The sequence below is a fragment of the Pararge aegeria genome, chromosome 20 (genome assembly GCF_905163445.1).
Source record: "Pararge aegeria chromosome 20, ilParAegt1.1, whole genome shotgun sequence".
Classification (NCBI taxonomy): domain Eukaryota; kingdom Metazoa; phylum Arthropoda; class Insecta; order Lepidoptera; family Nymphalidae; genus Pararge; species Pararge aegeria.
Genome location: NC_053199.1, coordinates 6,323,709 through 6,342,173, shown reverse-complemented (window position 1 = coordinate 6,342,173; position 18,465 = coordinate 6,323,709). Strand labels below are relative to the sequence as shown.

Below are 18,465 nucleotides of genomic sequence, written 5' to 3'. Positions count from 1 at the left end.
ATCTAATGCAAGAAATGCATGGTGAGTGTGCATACGGGAATGTAAAGAGGGTTCGACCCCTGACCTTCCCCGTTACCACCAATTGATATTGATTTTTTTTATTCCGATACAAGTTAGCCCTTGACTGCAATCTCACCTGGTGGTAAGAGACGATGACGTCTAAGATAGTAGCGGGCTAACATGTTAGGATGTATGGTAGCACCACTAATCGTTTTCCACGCGACATCGCACCGGAACACTAAATCACTTAGGGGCACGTCTTTTTCGGTAGGGTGGTAACTAGCCACGGCCAAAGCCTTGCACCAGACCAAGAACATAACATAACGATAAGATAAGGAAGTCTGTGTAGGTACCTTTGAATTCTATTATAATTATTCAGTAAGGTTATTTGCTTGATAACCTTTAATCCTATTAGATTCTACAAGGTGAAGTATTATTTGGCGTATTTGTAACGTAGCATTTTGCGCCTCTATTCAATAAGAGGTATTTGTAAAGTTCAAAGGCATAATGAAATATTTCCGTTTAGCTCGATTAATCGAAATTATATATTTTTTTTGTAGCCCGCCAAACAGAATTAAAGCAACCAGGTGGTTATTTGCTTTCTTCTTAGAGAGATGAGATGCCTGTCCCTGGGTGCTGATCTAAGGGACAAAAATAAATAATTAAACCTATACACCTACTAACGGTCCCCCGCGGCTTCGTCCGCGTGTAAGTCAACCTTAAAACGTAGACATAATATGCTGTCCCAGACTTTTAAAAATATTTTTTTCTCGTTTTTGCAACATGTTTCATTGATCCTCCGCTTCTTTTGGTCTAAGCGTGGTTTTATATAATCTATAACTTTTCTCGATAAATGGACAATCCAACAAAAAGCGGTTCTGTGGGTCCAGAGATTACCTCCTTTCAAACTTTACCTCTTTATAATATTAGTATAGATGTGAAAATAATACCGTTCATTTACACACAATCTCCGCCCGCGGCTTTTTTTCAAGTATAGTACAGTCCCAACTACTAAATGTGAAATTCGCTACGTCACGATACGCCAGCTAAAAAACACACTCGCATTTATAATTTTAGTAGGTTTTTAGGTTGGTAGGAATAAACTAGCGTCCTGTGCAGGTACCAATTTTAAGACCTTAGTACCTGATTACATAATGTTAAATGCCATGAATGGGTGGGTAACCGTGGGTTTCAAGATAAATAGTAGCAGACGAGTATGTCACCCTCTGTCGCTGATACGTTCAACGCATCAGTGCAAAAAACTGACAATCCGTTGCGTCAAAGAAGGCCAAACCCACAAAATTTTTTTCGTATTCGTAATATAAGATAAGGAATTAGGGACTTCCTCTTTATTACGCCAGTTTTGGACGTTTGTGAAACCTTATGATTAGATCATCCCGGCTGGACCCCCGCGTCTTCTGTCGCTTAAATGAGATCCAGATAGTACCTATATTATTTATTCATTTACGAAGTCTCTTCCAAAAGATTTGGATTTGAGAGTTATGTTACCGAATTAAAAAATAAATAGCTTTATCTCCGAATAACAAGTAACATTGACTGACTTAGAAATTGATAAATTGCAATTGTTTATGAACATTTTCTTATTCATCAATTTCAAAGTAACTCCAATTTTACCCATAATTTAAAAAAAAAAGATTTTTTTTTTCATTATTCAGTTACACAACTCTCAAATCTAAATCAAACTATTTGTCAATATTGTTTAAAAATGAAGTTTTCTAAGAACTAGCCACGTACTTAAAAATATTGTTTAAAAAAATATATTTCCTATTATTTTATTATCTCAGGTTGACCGCTAACAATTGACAAAGGCTATACGAGTGCACTAGTTAGTAGTTGATAGGTAATGTTCTGAGCAGTGTATTCCTCTTTAACGTAACATTCGTGAAATATTGGTGCTCTGTGCACATATAAAGCAATTCTCCTAAGAAGATGAAGAAGAACATTTTCTATCGATAATCTTTTACTTTTGTTAGATTAATATTAAATGAATAAGATAAGTCAATGATGACGGTGCGTTTATATAATTTGGATTCCATTAAGGCTACGTTAGCATGTTTATAGATACATACTTAATGTACAGTTTAAATTATCTCTATAACTTACCATTATAAGTGTACATACACTTGTTATATTGTGTCGCCCTACTTCTCCTTAAACTATTGATCAAATAGTGTTGTGAATCGATTCCGACTCGTTTTGGTTAGATTCAGTGCTATGGTTATAATTTGAATTGTTTTATGTCCCAAATAAATTATAGAAAATAAACCAATAGTTTGCATGTATTGTCCGCAAGTAAAATATGATCTGTTTAGAGCTATAAGCTGTATTAATGAAGACATACAGCACGTTAAAACAACAAATACGTCATGGTATGGGTTCTTCGAAGTCACTGGGCGGGGTACTAGACACCGCCCAGTGACTCGAGCTTAAAAACTCGTTGAGGTACTTCGGTTACTCTGGTTCTTCTACGAATCTCTTCCTTTCTCGGTAGATTTCTTAGATATACTCCAAAGTTCTCCTAAGTAACAAAGCTTTCTTATAAGGTCAATTGTAATCGATGATATTTCGGAGCCATAAATAATTCATCATTAGCAACACCGACACGCAATGTACGAATTTTGGTCTTCAGAGTCAGTACTTTACATTATCATGTGTTGCCGGGTAACTGTCTCCTTTTCACTCTTTATGTTACGCAATGACGTAATTTTATATTCGTTGAGCTTTAGAAATTTATTTACTTTGAACTTAGCATGAGGCGTTTGAGGCGTACTTGACCTCGTTTATACTTTTATTGAAGAGAATATTAGGCCCTAAGACTTGGTTCGGCATTTAAGGATTATCTTATTTCAATGTACAGAAATCTGATCGAGTTTTTTTTTATATCGTTGATATGGAGTTGCGAATATATTGGATTTTTGTAGGCTTTTACCAAATGTAAAAGTCCGTGTATGTCCCATAAAGCTTAGACGCGTAAGTATAAGTGGTTTTCCGTTAAAAGGAAGTGGGATGTTCGTGGGGTAAAAGTTTTTTCCGTAAAATAAATCAATACAATTTGCTTTCTTTTTACGAATATTGATCCTGCGGTGAATGTCAACTGCTATACATAGTTTTTTTGGGGTATTGTTACACTCCAAAATCTTGTGCCAGGTGAATCCATGCACTGGGGACTGGAAAACGTTTACGTTACGGAAACCCGATTTCAGCACCTTGATACCTTATCGTCAATCGGCCCTATGGGCTATGTGCTTTGCCAATTCGTCCTTTTTTATAAGTCTAAAGAGGTAAAGACCACATAACTGAGTTATCACTGGCAACACTTATATCGAAGAATTTATTTTTAAAGTGCTGCAAGATTTAGAATATAATGAAGCTTCTTCACATCGTTTCGTATATATCATATATACATCGTTTGACTTCTATACCTCTCAGAGAATAGTGTATTGAAAATATACTACTATAATAATACTACCACACACAAAGCGTAGGTCGGCGCTACGACTTCGTTCTACGAACTACATCTGTAATCCATGTTTTTGTAATCTGCCTTTTGACTGTTAAACATTCTTCTCGATAGATTTAGTGTAAACCAAATTTTAAAAATAGAAAAAAAACAAGTGTGTTTAAATGAATAAAACCATTAAATAAAAAGAATTTTTTTTACGTATGTACATTTTTTATCCTAAAAAGTCAAAAGAATTATTACAACGATAATTTATTAAAATATTGTTTTAGTGTGATCCATAAAATTAAAAAGTTGTTTTAATGGCTTATACAATATAACCAAAAAAATTATAGCTTTCTTTCCAATGCGTCGGTGCGCATATGTAACATTAATACACTGGTTTTCATATTTTCTCATTTCATTTTTCACAACATGACCGGCAGAGATCAATTGGGATGCCAAAGTTGTTTTGGAAAGGGGAAATAGACAAAGACGCAAGAGCCATTGGTAACACTGGAGGCTCTGAGCCAAGATTGAGATAGGTGCACGATAGGTAGAAAAATCTACTGAACTAAACCTGGCATTATGATGATTACCACCTAGTTTGTCCCCTTTACATTTAATTGAGATCTTCATAAAGGGACGGAACTTCTCAATGGATTGTACCAAATCACTCGCCAACGGTGCGATAACATTAATCTCTAGTGCCCGAGAAATGGAATTCGGTTGAGTTATTTTCCAAATTCAATTTTTTCTTACAACTCACTAGTTGCTATTAACACAGAACTTCTAACGCCCACTATTAAAACTATCTAGGTCAAAAACAATTGCAGCGTTTTCACTACCATTGTTTCCCTTCCAAACACTTTACTCCACTGAAATAATTGAAAAGTTTAAAAAATGCAAGTTGCAGAAAAAACTATTATACTTAATAGACTGTTGTTGAGACCGATTAGTAAATTATACAATAAATTGTTATGTAGAGCTTTCATTTATATGTAAAACCAGCGCGGTCATATAGTCGTTATCAAAAAGTTCATTAATATTGAATAATACGTGTTGACTGCGTTGACTGTTGATATGATATTTGTCATACTTCCTGAGTATTTTTATTCCATAGCATATTTAGCTGGCTCTATTTTGTTTTATTTATACACTTTATTTCTACACCACTAATAGACAAAAAAAAAATGGACACTACAAGAAGAAATTTAAAAAGTAGAATACAAATCGGCCTTATCGCTTAGTAGCGATGTCTTCAAGGCAACCTTAGAATTAGGAAAACCAAATATTATATACATTATACATACTTACGAACAATTACACACTAATACTTATCCAGATTCCAGATTACACACATAAAATACTAATATATACTATAACATAATCTTAACCCATATTACATATACACATATTTTTAAACATATCGTCAATATTTTCTTGTCTTGAATAAATAAATTAATTTATTATTTTCCTTAGCACGATTCTAACTTTTGAAACTGATAGATAAAGTCCAAATATTTATGGGTTAACAGCGTAAGCCAGTTACAGTGTTCAGTATAGTAAGAAGTATACAATCTTACAGTGTACCAGGGAGGCATAAAGGCATTGAAGCGTGTCAGTGTTCTAACATTATTGTTGACCCGGCACTATTACATAACGTTACTTCTCGCGTATCGATCCACCCGCATGGCTCCATGCCAGTAACAAACTCGTCTACGCTCTGCCGTTCTAGAAGTTGGAATTGATATTATTCGTGCCTTAGCAGCGGTACCTATTCTCGCCATGTGATATTGTTTTTTGGGTCAGCGGTGCTGTTCAAACGTTATAAATGTTCAATTTGCGTGAAAGGGTTGCGCTGGAATAAATTGGATTATGGGAATTAGGGAGCAGGTACTCGTATTTTTTATTGCTTGCTCATTAAAGACTACAAGTGACTCGCCTCGAACTAACACCTTTATGAGGAAAATAGCCCCTTTTTTTTTCGGGCGTAACGCCATCTATCGTCATAACTATATTGTATGGTTTTACTTGGACACTTTTACGAGGATCGATATTAGCATCTTTGTTGGAGGTTACGTTGATTAAAAATTATGTACCTATGTACCTTTGAAGTCAAATTTCGACGACTCCCGTGTAATTCACTTAACAATGGTTGTTCTCAGTCCGTCGGTTGTTTTTTATATTTTTGGTTTGAGTGAGGGTTGGATCAGCGAGGCAGCCGGCCGTAATAGATATCTATAACGAAAACCAGAATTTCTTCAAAATTTAGGAAGACATTTTACTATCAACATCTGAAACAAAGTTAATTTTTTTATTTTTCGAAGGCTTTTTGAATTGCGTTTTTTTGTCTACTTGGATTTTTCATAAAGATTTTCATAAAGAAAAATCCAAGTAGACAAAAAAACGAATTAAACATGTTTTGTTATAAAATTTACGTTACCTCTGTGGTAGGATTTTTATATTTCAATATAATAGTCAGGTTCTAGTTATGAACCCTATTTTGTATTCACAATTTATTACATCTTTCGTCAAAGAAGATTGGAAAATGTTCGGTAGTCTGGAATACCTGATTGCTTAAAGCGATAAGACCGCTTTTGCATGCTAGTTTATAGAGTACTTTACAAAGTTTTTAAAATACATAGATATTTTATCATCTAGCTATACAAATCTGTAAGCAATAAAGCATGTCCATCTTTATTGAATTTTTTGAACATTCACTTATGAGGTATATTCTACTAGCTGTTGCCCGCGATCTCACTCACGTTTGTCTTATTGATATTTATATTATAAGTATACCAGTCTCTCTAATCTAGTGGTTGTCATGTCATTAACTACGAGGTCCCGGGTTCGATATCCGGGTCGCATTAAATCGCTCCAATGCGAGTGGGACGTTAATAGGCTACAACTGCTAGTGATGAAAAAGTTTTTTAATATTAAATGTTTTTTGACCTTATTTATAAACGTGGAATAACTTCGATTTAGCTAAGCAGTTGTTTGTCAAACTTCAAACGACGGCACCTTTCAAAAACACGGCGTAATTCTAACGTTATGCTACGTTTATTAGTAGAACTTTTTGGTTGCACAATAATTCTACAAATAATGTCTCGATAGATATGTAGATTAAGACCACTAGGGGGAGCTGTGTTGAAGTTATACTTCTTTTGGCGCGTTAGGGGAAGATGGTGAGAGTAAATTTATACGATGCGCGATTTTTACGATAGCTAACTTCATTGTGTAGTCAAAATTTTGGTTTTTCTAAAAAAGGTTTGACAGTTGGCTTTCAATATTTCAAAGAATACCTTTTCTCTATTGTTAGAGTCTCTACATACGTACAATAAGGAGAAAGATAAAATTTTTGAAAAGATTTTTATCTTGTTACGCCAAAGTATAACTTCAAACGCGTGTACATAAAAACACACACGTTTTTTTTAAATTTAAGTGATGTTATGTAATATAATTCAAATTTCAATTTATTCAGCACAATACGTAATGATACATTTATAATGCAATTTTTAAAATAAATTTAATTATATAATGTAACGTATGTATTTAATAGTGATCTTTTATTATTTGCAGATTGACGATATATTAAGAAGCTGACGAAACAACCATGGCTTTCGCTGGGCTCAAGAAACAAATAAACAAGGCTAATCAGGTACGATCAAAAATTATGATTGAATTTGTACACTTTTATTGAACAGCGCGAAAAGTACAGCAAACATAGAAACAAACACAACACTTTCATCGAAAGCTCATCTTTCAAATTTCTGATTGGTGAAACCTACATTGCGCGTTGCGATGCACTATGAGATGTCATAGCATTTCTTAGTTGTGGAGCAAATATTCGTGTCACGAATTTTGTTATGAAATGATGGTGTCAACACACAATGTGGTAGGTACATGTTCTATGCATTATATGGATGAAATTGTATTAATCGAAGAAATGCAATATTTGATGAATCCAAATTTACTGACGTAAAATTTCAATGATATTTGCTCGTTGAATCAAATACATTTTGAAATGAAATAACTGCCTATTGATTTTCTTGGGAGTAAATTAGAAGTTTATCCTAGAGAAACTTCAGTTTGCTATTATCGCTAATACACATTGAACTTGGACGAAAGTAAACAAAGTTACGATTCAATTAATCTTACTAGAATCAAATAATTTCGTTAGAGAGTTATTAATAGGTCTTTATGTAGATTTTACTAGAAGCTGTCATAGGCTAGTGGGTAGGCGGTCGAATTCATTTTCGGGGGACCGAGTTCGAATCCCAGCACGCACCTCTATTAGGTCTAACTATTAGGTCATGTGCGTTTTAAGTAATTAAAATGTCACATGCTTCAACGGCGAAGGAAAAAATCGTTAAGAAACCGGCACGACTGAGAGTTCTTCATCATGCTCTCAAAGGTGTGTAGAGTCCACCCATCCGCACTGCCAGCCAGCTGGGCCAGCGTCGTGGACTACGGCCTTAACTTATGAGAAGGCTCATTGTGGGAGGAGACGTGTCCTGCAGTGGGCCGGTAATGGGTTGATACGGTGTAGATTTTGTTTATGGAAGCAGTAGATCTTAAACTGTAGGTTTGATTACTAGTGTAAATCATAGGAATAAGAATATAAATCTACTTTTCTATTTTCGGTTTGCTGCTAAGTTCCGTGTGTAAATAAAATATTATTTTATGATTTATACATACATAAATGAAGTCTGTAAAATCTGTGGGTATATATTGACTATTGTTATAAGCCCCTTTGTGCTTGTTCCATAGTAATCCTTGGTCCCATTTGGCCTTAAATGTAAACTCAGCTTATGTATTGGTTGCCACTGCGTAATTTCACGACAACTTTGTATATTGAGCTCAGTAAAAGTAGTGGAACAGAAGTTTCTCATGTATAGCGTTTCTTGTGGAAAGGATAACCTACTTAGTCGATGGGTTACTGTAATAACACATCGGCTTAGTACACCTGAAAGTGGTATTAAATGACTGAAAACGCAAGCATAACTCCAAAAAGCTAGAAATACGTGCCGGGTATCGAACTCGGTTCCGCACAAAAGTAAGACAGACGTACTAAATACTAGGCTATCACCTCTTTTTTAATATATATATGTAGGTATCACCATCATCATCATATCAACCCATTACCGGCCCAATACGAGGCAAGGGTCTGCTCCCACAACGAAAAGGTTGTAATGTTATATACTAGAGATTAGTAGCCATTTTTGTGCTTATGGGAATTGTTGAGTATTCCTGTGACATGTACCCTATTAAATGATCTTCCGTATGTAGCTGCGTTGTTACCTATTTCCCCAGATTTAATGTTTTCCTTACACTAGGGGTTTGAGGTAATGGTTTGAGAATATTGCTTTCTGTGATTAAGCTGACTAATTTGAAAAACTTCTCTTTATCATATACTTTTCGTTGCTTATATGTCAATTAAGTCTAGTTATCACTAGAATTTAGGGATAAAAAGCACAGAATTTTAATAGAAGGTTGCGATTACAATCCATACAATTACAGTCCATACGATTTCTGAAGGTTTAATAAATTTTGAAAACCTTCCTGGCGCAGTGGTGTAGTTTTAAGCGGGAGGTACCGGGTTCCATCCCGCCAGGGGAAAAAAACAAAACAAAATCTATCTATTTGTTACTAGCTGTTTGCCACGTCCTTACTTATATGATAAATGCGAAAGTGTGTTTGTTTTCTTTCCCTGGCATTACGCCCTACCTGAACAATCAATCAACTTGATTTTTGGTATAGAGTTAGTTGAAAGAACGGAGAGTAACAAATGCTGCTTTTATCCCTGGAAAACAAATGGTTCCATGGAATTTTTAAAAATCTGTAAAAAAACGCAACGAAAAATGCGAGCAACAGCGAGTTATATCATAGACTTATTCTTAATACACAACAGTTACAGTAGTCTCTAAGTAAACAATACCAGCAGAGTAAATTTGCCAATAATATGAGAAAATAATTTCACATATTTCAGATATTTCTGTGAATGAAACCGTGAATTCTTGGTTACATAATGAGATCGTTTCTGCGTCTTATTATTTTTTTTGTATATTTTAACATAACATTTTATGTAAATGCGATACGGGAATGTGTATACCTATGCTAACATTAATCCCCGCATCAAATTTAATAAAAATCTTTTTACAAGCTCATGTACGGACTAAGGTATAGTATTTAATGTTTCTATGCCTTGCGGCGAACACAGTAAATATATTAAAGCAGTATGTACACTACGAACAAACGTGCGAACCTGTGTGACACACTCACACAGATGTACGCCTTTACGAAGCTCCAAAGCTATTATCGAAGTATTTTAGTCGGAGTTACCATGTCGAGAAAAACAGTCGCTCGCGTTATTGTAGCGTAGGTAAGCCATGTGGAGTGTAGGTAATTATTTTATCAATCGGGCCTAGGTTCCATACTGCTGTTTTTTTTATAAATAAATTTATTTATTTCTTTATTTAATGGACAATCAACAAAACTAAATAATAAATGAAAAAACATATTAATGTAGACCCATTTAGAGACTGCCACAACTTGCGAACAAAAAACTAGAATCTCAGTTAGAAAGAGAAAAAACGATTAAGAAGAGAGACATGAGAGTATGAGCTGTAAAATCCATCAAGCTGTGACATAAACTAGCCGGATCCAGTGCCGGGAACAAAAACATACATTTTAAAATTAATTACAAAAAAAACAAATGCTTAAATTAGGATGGACGTTGGGGTCTTAAGGTGCTGGAATGGCGACCGCGCACCGGTAACCGCAGCGTAGGTCGGCCCCCAAAGAGGTGGACAGATGACATCAGGCGAGTCGCTGGGAGCCGCTGGAGGCAAGCGGCCCAGGACCGTGTATTGTGGAACTCCCTACAAAGGACCTATGTCCAGCCGTGGACGTCGATTGGTTGATGGATGGATGGATGATGATGCTGCTTTAGCTTACGTGTATGTTTACTGTGCCGCGAAGCTCCGCGGACATAATGTTTATGAACACCTTATAATAATTCTTAACTCGGACTTCGATATAATACGTTTAGAGCGACATGAGGACTGAATTAACGACATTATTTTTTCTGTATCAAATTCTTCATTAGGTACTTACTGTGCCTTTATTATTTCTTTTTCTGTCATTATAAAATAGCCCTTTTAATGCAATCGATATGCTTCATATCCAATAAGAATCGAATCGCTTGGCGGCACATATTTGTCGGTAGGGTGGTAATTAGCCACGGACTAAGGCTTACACCAGAATCTGCTTGGTCCATGAATTATTAATTATAAAAAAAATGTACCGATTCAACTCTGCTGAAGCGTTTTCATGCACCTTTCTGATACGAATTTCAAAGTTCGCGCAACTATTCCAATTACTGCGCATTTTTTCACGTAAAACTTGAGTACCTTAAAGGACAGAATGAATAGGCATTTTCTAGGCAAGCGTGTCTCTCCACTACCCCACTTGGCCATCGCTATGGACAAGGTAGGTAAGGTAAGGTAGTATGCTGATGAATAATCCGATAGCACCGCGGCGGCAGCGAAGCTATCGCTGCGTTATACTCGTGATATCACAAAAACCCTATTCAAAATCTCACCCTAATGGTATTATGAAAACATATCAGATGTAGGTACTGATGACATCACCTGACAAAACACTAAGGAAGCTTTGAGAAGATTGATATTAGCCATTATTTTGATCGTTCAGTAAACTTTAACATCGGGCGTATGTCTGGGCGGAAAGGGCCGTGATTGATGGCTCAATAATGAGGCGCCTGTCTTACTAGCCTTTAAGAATTATATTAGCTTAGCTCATAGCAAAAGGTCACATAACATTATATTTTTATAGAGAGGAGTTAAATATATCATGTTATTTTAAAAATAAAAATCTTTGTAAAAGGCTGTGCTGGCAATGTTTTACATTTTCATCTGGCTACATTTTATGGTAACGCTACATTTTAGATTTTGAACTTGTTTCTTTCTACCTGTCATCTTTATCCGGCGGAAGTTTGTTGGTTTCTTTGCTTTTATCTACTCTCATATTTCTGAAAGATTTTGTTGAATGGTGTTTCATTGGATGCTTTTATGTATACCACTTAGGTCGACTTTATCATTGGTCGATTTTGATATTTGTGGTTAACTTCGTCTTATATTATGACTTCAAAATTAATACAAATTCAATGTTCATTTATTTGAAAGAAGAGCGAATTATGTATGTTTGTGACTCTACCACCACCGGTTCTGATGGCATATTCTACCGAGAAGAGACCGGCAATAAACTCAGCAGTTGCTCTTTTCAACATCGTTTATCTATCTTGTGCGAGATGAAAGCGAAACGTCTTGCTTCCAAGCAATCTTGTCTTAAAAATATTATATGGTGACTCTACCAAGACTGTATTCTGAAATCAGAAATAATTTAATTTTTAAAGGAAATTTGAACCGTTTCTCCTTTGTAGTACTTATTACAGCTAGAGAAGTTTTAGAATTTGTTATCTTATTTATACAGTAAATACTTTTTTTTTTTTCATTAGTTATTGTATTGATTTATAAAAAAAAGGTTTTTGATTAGTTGCGTATTTAAACCTTAAACCTGGGCGAAGTCGGTTTAAGGTGTAAATTGTCACCCGAATATTAGAAGTATGGTGGGTCTACGTTCCTTATAACATTAAACTATGAGTGACCTGTCATTGGAAATTATTAAATTGTATGATGAAAATTAGAGCGCGAAAACTGTCGCTATTTCACAATTTAATGTTGAATAAAAATTTACATAATACAAATTCCATTGAAACTAAATATTCCGGGCGTGAATTCAAATGTTACATAATTTCCGGAGGTTGCACGTGATCAATAAAACAACGTCATTGTTCCCGAATTGACAGTGGGTGGTTGCAGGGTTGCCAAACTATTACAAACAGCATAAATATATTTCTTCGCAAAAGGCGTTACGATTCTTAGAAGAAATAGTTTTCGGAATATAATTACTAACTTAATTCATCACATCAATAGCTCAAAAGAGTCCACTGCTGGACTAAAGGCCTCTACCAACGGGAGGGTTCGCTAACCTAACGCTGGGCAGACGGGTTGGTGATCGCAGTAAATGGTAGTCAAAGCACAGAGGATGCTGCTGCAAAGTGGCGTGCATAGAGGATATGTACAGGGCATGCAGATCATAATAAATGAAGAAAATCTCCAGTACTGGTTATAAATACTTAAGGGTAGACTTTTTATAGATCTTACAATGCCTATTTTTCAGTTTTTTATAACTCGTACTGGAGATCTTCATTTTATATCATCTGCATACCCTGTGCATACCCTCTATGCACGCCACTGCTTCTGCCCATTCTCCCTGTTCTACTCTCTGTGTCGCCCCGTACAACATCTGCGGGAATAGTGGTGGTGTCAACTGTTTAGACGGCCGGTTTGTGCATTGGGCAGCGACCCTGCTTTCTGAGTACAAGGCTGTGGGTTCGATTCTCACAGCAGCAAAAGGTTTGTGTGATAAACATGAATGTTTTTCAGTGTCTGGGTGTTTATCTGTATATTATAAGTATTTAGGTATATTATTCATAAAAAATATTTACTCATCTCAGTACCCATAACACACGCTACGCTTTCTTTGGGGCTAGACGGCGATTTGTGTTTATTGTCGTAGTCAATTTATTTATTCATTAACTGTATTCTGATCTGCCGTCACCTACAACAATGCGATGAAGCAGTCTTAAGATGGCAGCAGGCTCACCTGTAAGGTAGTATGGCAGTTATAATAAACCAGTAATCAGTTTCTGGCCCCTGCCGGGAATCGAACCTGGGACCTACAACTCAAAACCACAGCGCTCAGCGCCAGGGTGGTCGACCAAATCCTAATTCAAGGACTTAAATTGCGGCTAATAAATTTAATGGTACATGACCGAAACGAGAATTGTTTACATATATTCTCTATTTACAAATTGGGAACCCTATGACTTCGTAGGGGGTTGTGAAAGGGGCTAGCGACCGTGACCCAGGCCCCTCCGTGTCCTATATTGACGACGCCCTAATTATGACGGCCTTCGTCGCAACAGAATCCTGTTATAATGTTGTGACAATGGAATGAAATAATACTTCGTTTCGTCCGAAATGTTCTGATTGTGAACTAAAATAATTTAGCGGGTATAAGCTTTGGATGTTTTGTAAACAATGTATCCAATGAATGGGAATCATCAAGCAAGATATAACGAGTTATATGCTACGGATGTAAATTGTATAATTTTAAGTTCATTTAAAAAAAAATTATCGACCCATTACCGGCCCAGTACAGGGCTCGGATCTCCTCTAGAGAAAGGCAGGGTTTAGGCCGTAGTCCATTATTGTGGCCAAGTGCGGATTTGTCGACTTCACAACCCTTGAAAACATTATGATGAACTCTCAGGCATGAAGGTTTCCTTACGATGTTTTCCTTCACCGTTAAAGCAAGTGATATTTAATTGCTTAAATTAAAAACGCACATCACTCCGAAAAGTGCAAAGGGGAAGTCGAAGCCTTACCCACTAGGCTATTTAAAAATCTAACTTAACTTCTATTTCAAAACTTAAATTACCTACCTATCGTAACTTAACATCGAAGTTGACTCACCTGATGGGGTTCATTAAATGCCTACCTGTTGCGTTGCCTATAGCAGGCTTTTGAGTTCCTAATTAAAAAGTTTGCAACTTAATTTTAAAATAAGCTCCAGAAATATCACGAATATAATTTTATTATATTCGTCAAACATTCTTTTCATATTGAAACACTGGACTGCAGTGCGATAAAATATTTTTGTGCTACGAGTATGTTCACCAATATAACGAATGGTAGAAATTCTGAATTCCAATATTGAAATGGCAGTACTAATTGGAGCCATTCAGCCGCAGAGCGTAGCGGTGCAGTTTTAATCTCCTATAGGTGCAACTTTCCTCAACTCGGTCAAGGCTAGACCCCGACCTAAGCTTTTGTGCGGAACTGAGATATTCGATAAATCTCCTCTTTTGTATGTAATATTGCGTTCAAATGCTTTACGTGCACAAAAGGGCTTAACATGAGCGTTTATGGATATCTCGGTATTACAGACGGCTTTTCCCGCGTAACTTTCGATTGCGTGGGTAAATCGGCACAAAAGTGGCCCAGTGCGATCTGGCTAGTTTACCGATCAATCATAATAAAACATATTTGAATAAGAATAAAAAGTTACATATGAATATATCCTACTTTCTACTTTCTAACGGCGATCTTATTAAATTTTGGAACACAGAAGCTAGCAGTAGTGCCGACTATTTTAGATATATATTCTCGCGGATTTTTTCGTAGGTTTTATTACATGATTAACAAATATAATTTTGGTGAAGTATCCATAGTTTTCTCAGCGTAAGCCAAATAAAGTATTTTATAAACAACACTTCACTACCTACGGTAGGTATCATTATTTCAATGGTCTTCAGGAACTCTAATTTTATTTAACTTAAAACTTCATACATGCACAAAAGCACTGCCTACCACAAATTTATTATATAACTCATAAAGGGAAAGGATTTTGCCATTTTATGCCATCGTCCTTCTTTATGCATACCCTGATTAAAAAAACCCTGTGCACTGCATATGACTTACAAACTCATGTTTGTACCTAAAGCTATGTCTCAGGGTTTCCGCAAAATTTATAAACAAACAAGGTGGATTTAATTTTTAACATATATGTGTTAATTTTCTAGTGTAAGTAAATAATTTGCTTATGAATATAACGTAATCCACTTTTTAATTTTATATAGTAGTTACGTGTAGTAAAAAACGCCGCAATGATTGGCCGCACGCAATCTAGCGAGTCATTATAACACTTAATTTACATAAAAGTTTACAACGTCCATTGAAATTTGCTATTCAATCACATCCAGACGTGATTATAGTCTACGGCCTTTCTGTCGGGAGTACCGAGTTTGATCCCCGGCACGCACAAACTCTTCTGTTTTTTTTTTAATTTATCACTTGTTTTGATAGTTCAGAAAAAAAATCGTGAGCCAAATCTATACGCCTGACTTCTCCACAATATCCTTAAAATTGTAAAAGAAGAAATATCTTTATTTATATTTATACTAGTAGCTTAGCACACAAAAAATTATGTAAATATCAAGAATATTATCTCTTATTTTTTTCTTTTTCAGTATGTCACAGAAAAGATGGGAGGTGCCGAAGGCACAAAACTTGATTTGGACTTCGTGGAAATGGAGAGAGTAAGTAATTGTTATGATTAGTAGGGGCGGAAAATTTATAAACATACACATTATTTATCATAAATCTATGTTGATGTGATGTATAAGCATCTGAAGCCTATTTACGTCCCACTGTCCTCTCTCATACGAGATACGTTTTTAGAGCATAGACCCACCGCGCTGCTAATGAGTAGTATTACTAGTTAGTGATAATAACCCGGACTGGCGGATTAACGTGCTTTCCAAGACACCGCCAATTGCTTAATCGCGGGCTGTTCCGTACGTTGAACATGCTAACGAACTAAACGAAGCATATGAGTAGTGCATAAGTATTTGATCCAAGTAATTTTTTTTATACGAAATCATTAACATAGGCACGTCTCTGCTAACGTTACTGGTATGGTAAAATATAACTTATTTAACTTGTTTTAAAGCTTAAACTTGAACACATATCTACAGGTTGCGCTCTTGGCGAAACGTTTGAAACTATAAATCAGTTTATAATGATCGACTCTAAGACAAGTGGAATTAGGTCCATTTCACTTTGACGTGATAGTGTTTCGATACTCGAAAACTACTCCACTAGTGAGAGCGTGCAAATCTTACACTAAGGGTACTTATAGCTAAATAATCAAGTAAAGCGTCAAGATTCTTGGCGATACCCGCAATGCGGTTGGCACGTGAAACGACTTCTTATGTTTTTCACAACGAAATCAATATCTGAATAACGAACAGATTTATCATTCAATTTAATAGTATTATTTTTATTGTCTATCACTTTATGTGAAAGAAATATTTCCATTGTCTTTCAGTAAGTGGATTAAAATGGATTACAGTGCGACGGCAATTGTATGGTTACCACTAAGTTGGTTTCTGTTTAGTTATTTCATACTATTTTTCAATTTTTCATTTAACATATTTAAACGTTTTACAGACACTCAGAGGTCATCCCTAAATCTGTAGCCTAAAAATTTTTTTATCATTTAAATAACAACTACTATTTTTCATACTAGATTGCGTTAATGATGGTTATACGATATATCCCAAGAAATAGTAACTTAAAACTGTCGATCACATTTCTCTCGGTGTGTGATTCAAATCCTTACTTGTTAACTGATATTATAAAAGCGCACAAGTGTTCGTTTGTGCTTACTTCACGCCCTTACTTTAGCAACCAATCAACTTGTATTTTTTTTTTTCATAGTTAGTTAAAAGGACGGATATGCTTTTTATCCCAGGAAAACAAACGGTGTAAGAAACCTTAAGAACAATTCGTTCATTGTGATTTGTGACCGCAAAGTATGCAACGTGTAACAGAATTAACAAGTAATATTGAAGGATGCATAAGTGTATTTCATAAGGAATCATCCTGTAAAAATATTAAATCCAAAGAAGCATATTCATTTTTCCATACAAACGAATTCAAAACATTCTAAGTGTTTACTTAGGACAACCCTATTGAAGATAAAAGACAGACACGTGCATAGTACCTAGCTACGCGACGCTTTTTAATAAAGGGACAGGATGCACACGATTTTAATTTTGTATATTATGTATCTGATTTCTTTCACTAAAAACAATGGCAGTGGTTTACTCGAAAACTATTAGGTTTTCGGTTTGACCGATAATTCTCAGACATAGTACATTATGTACATCTAAAGCTCGTGAAGTATTATTTTGGTTTTCATTTAAACGTTGTATGTTCCATTTTCCTCATTAGAAAACGGACGTAACCTGCGAGCTCGTCGAAGAACTACAAACAAAAACCAAAGAGTTCCTTCAGCCAAATCCCACAGCGCGGGCTAAAATGGCTGCCGTGAAGGGTATCAGCAAACTGAGCGGGCAGGCCAAAAGTAACACCTACCCGCAACCTGAAGGCGTTCTCGGTGACTGTATGCTGCTGTATGGAAAGAAACTTGGAGAAGACACTGTATTCTGTAAGTCTCTCTAACATAAATGAATATAAGAAGAGTTGAAAATTAAATAAATATATTTACAAATTACTATTAATAGAATGATATCCATTACCTTACTATTTTATCATCTTTTTATGTGAGTACAATTTTGGTTATTGTGGTTTCATTCCTATCTTTCTCTAATTCTCTTATTATTGATGTCCTGATGTTTGCAAAATTGTAAATTGTAATACTACCTCTCTATTTAGGAACGCAAGATTTAATAGCTGATGTTTTTTTTTATATAGCACAATGCTTGATCGAAATGGGAGAAGCGCTAAAGCAAATGGCAGACGTAAAATACTCCCTTGACGATAACATCAAGCAGAGCTTCCTCGAGCCCCTCCACCATCTGCAGACCAAAGACCTCAAAGAAGTTATGGTAAGGAAACTTATACTTATAGACCACCTCACTAGTCACAGTTAGTGATACAACTATGTCATAGCACTGTTAGTTTGCCAATAATTTTGTCGAAGATGGCAATATGATTGAATAAGACAATTTTATCCACACCATTAGTGATAGTCTAAGCAAACTTATGCTTATAGACTACCATCTCACTAGTCACAGTTAGTGATACAACAACTATGTCATAACACTGTTAGTTTGCCAGTAGTTTTGTCGAAGATGGCAATATGATTGAATAAGACAATTTTATCCACACCATAGTGATAGTCTAAGCAAACGAATACTTATAGACTACCATCTCACTAGTCACAGTTAGTGATACAACAACTATGTCATAACACTGTTAGTTTGCCAATAATTGAAGATGGCAATATGATTAAATAAAATATTTTCATCCACACCATTAGTGATAGTC

The 18,465-nt window shown here is 35.6% G+C and overlaps 1 protein-coding gene across 6 annotated transcripts in view; it reads left to right on the top strand.

Moving 5' to 3' along the window:
* Positions 1–18,465, top strand: part of LOC120632483 (endophilin-A) — a 62,468-nt gene that overhangs the window by 21,789 nt on the left and 22,214 nt on the right. For all 6 annotated transcript variants that reach the window (XM_039902272.1, XM_039902271.1, XM_039902274.1 and 3 more), the window contains exons 2-5: positions 7,043–7,121; positions 15,639–15,707; positions 17,407–17,623; positions 17,890–18,023. In XM_039902272.1, the coding sequence (XP_039758206.1) occupies positions 7,077–7,121; positions 15,639–15,707; positions 17,407–17,623; positions 17,890–18,023 (465 nt within the window). In that variant the 5' untranslated portion in view covers positions 7,043–7,076. The remainder of the gene's footprint in view (positions 1–7,042; positions 7,122–15,638; positions 15,708–17,406; positions 17,624–17,889; positions 18,024–18,465) is intronic.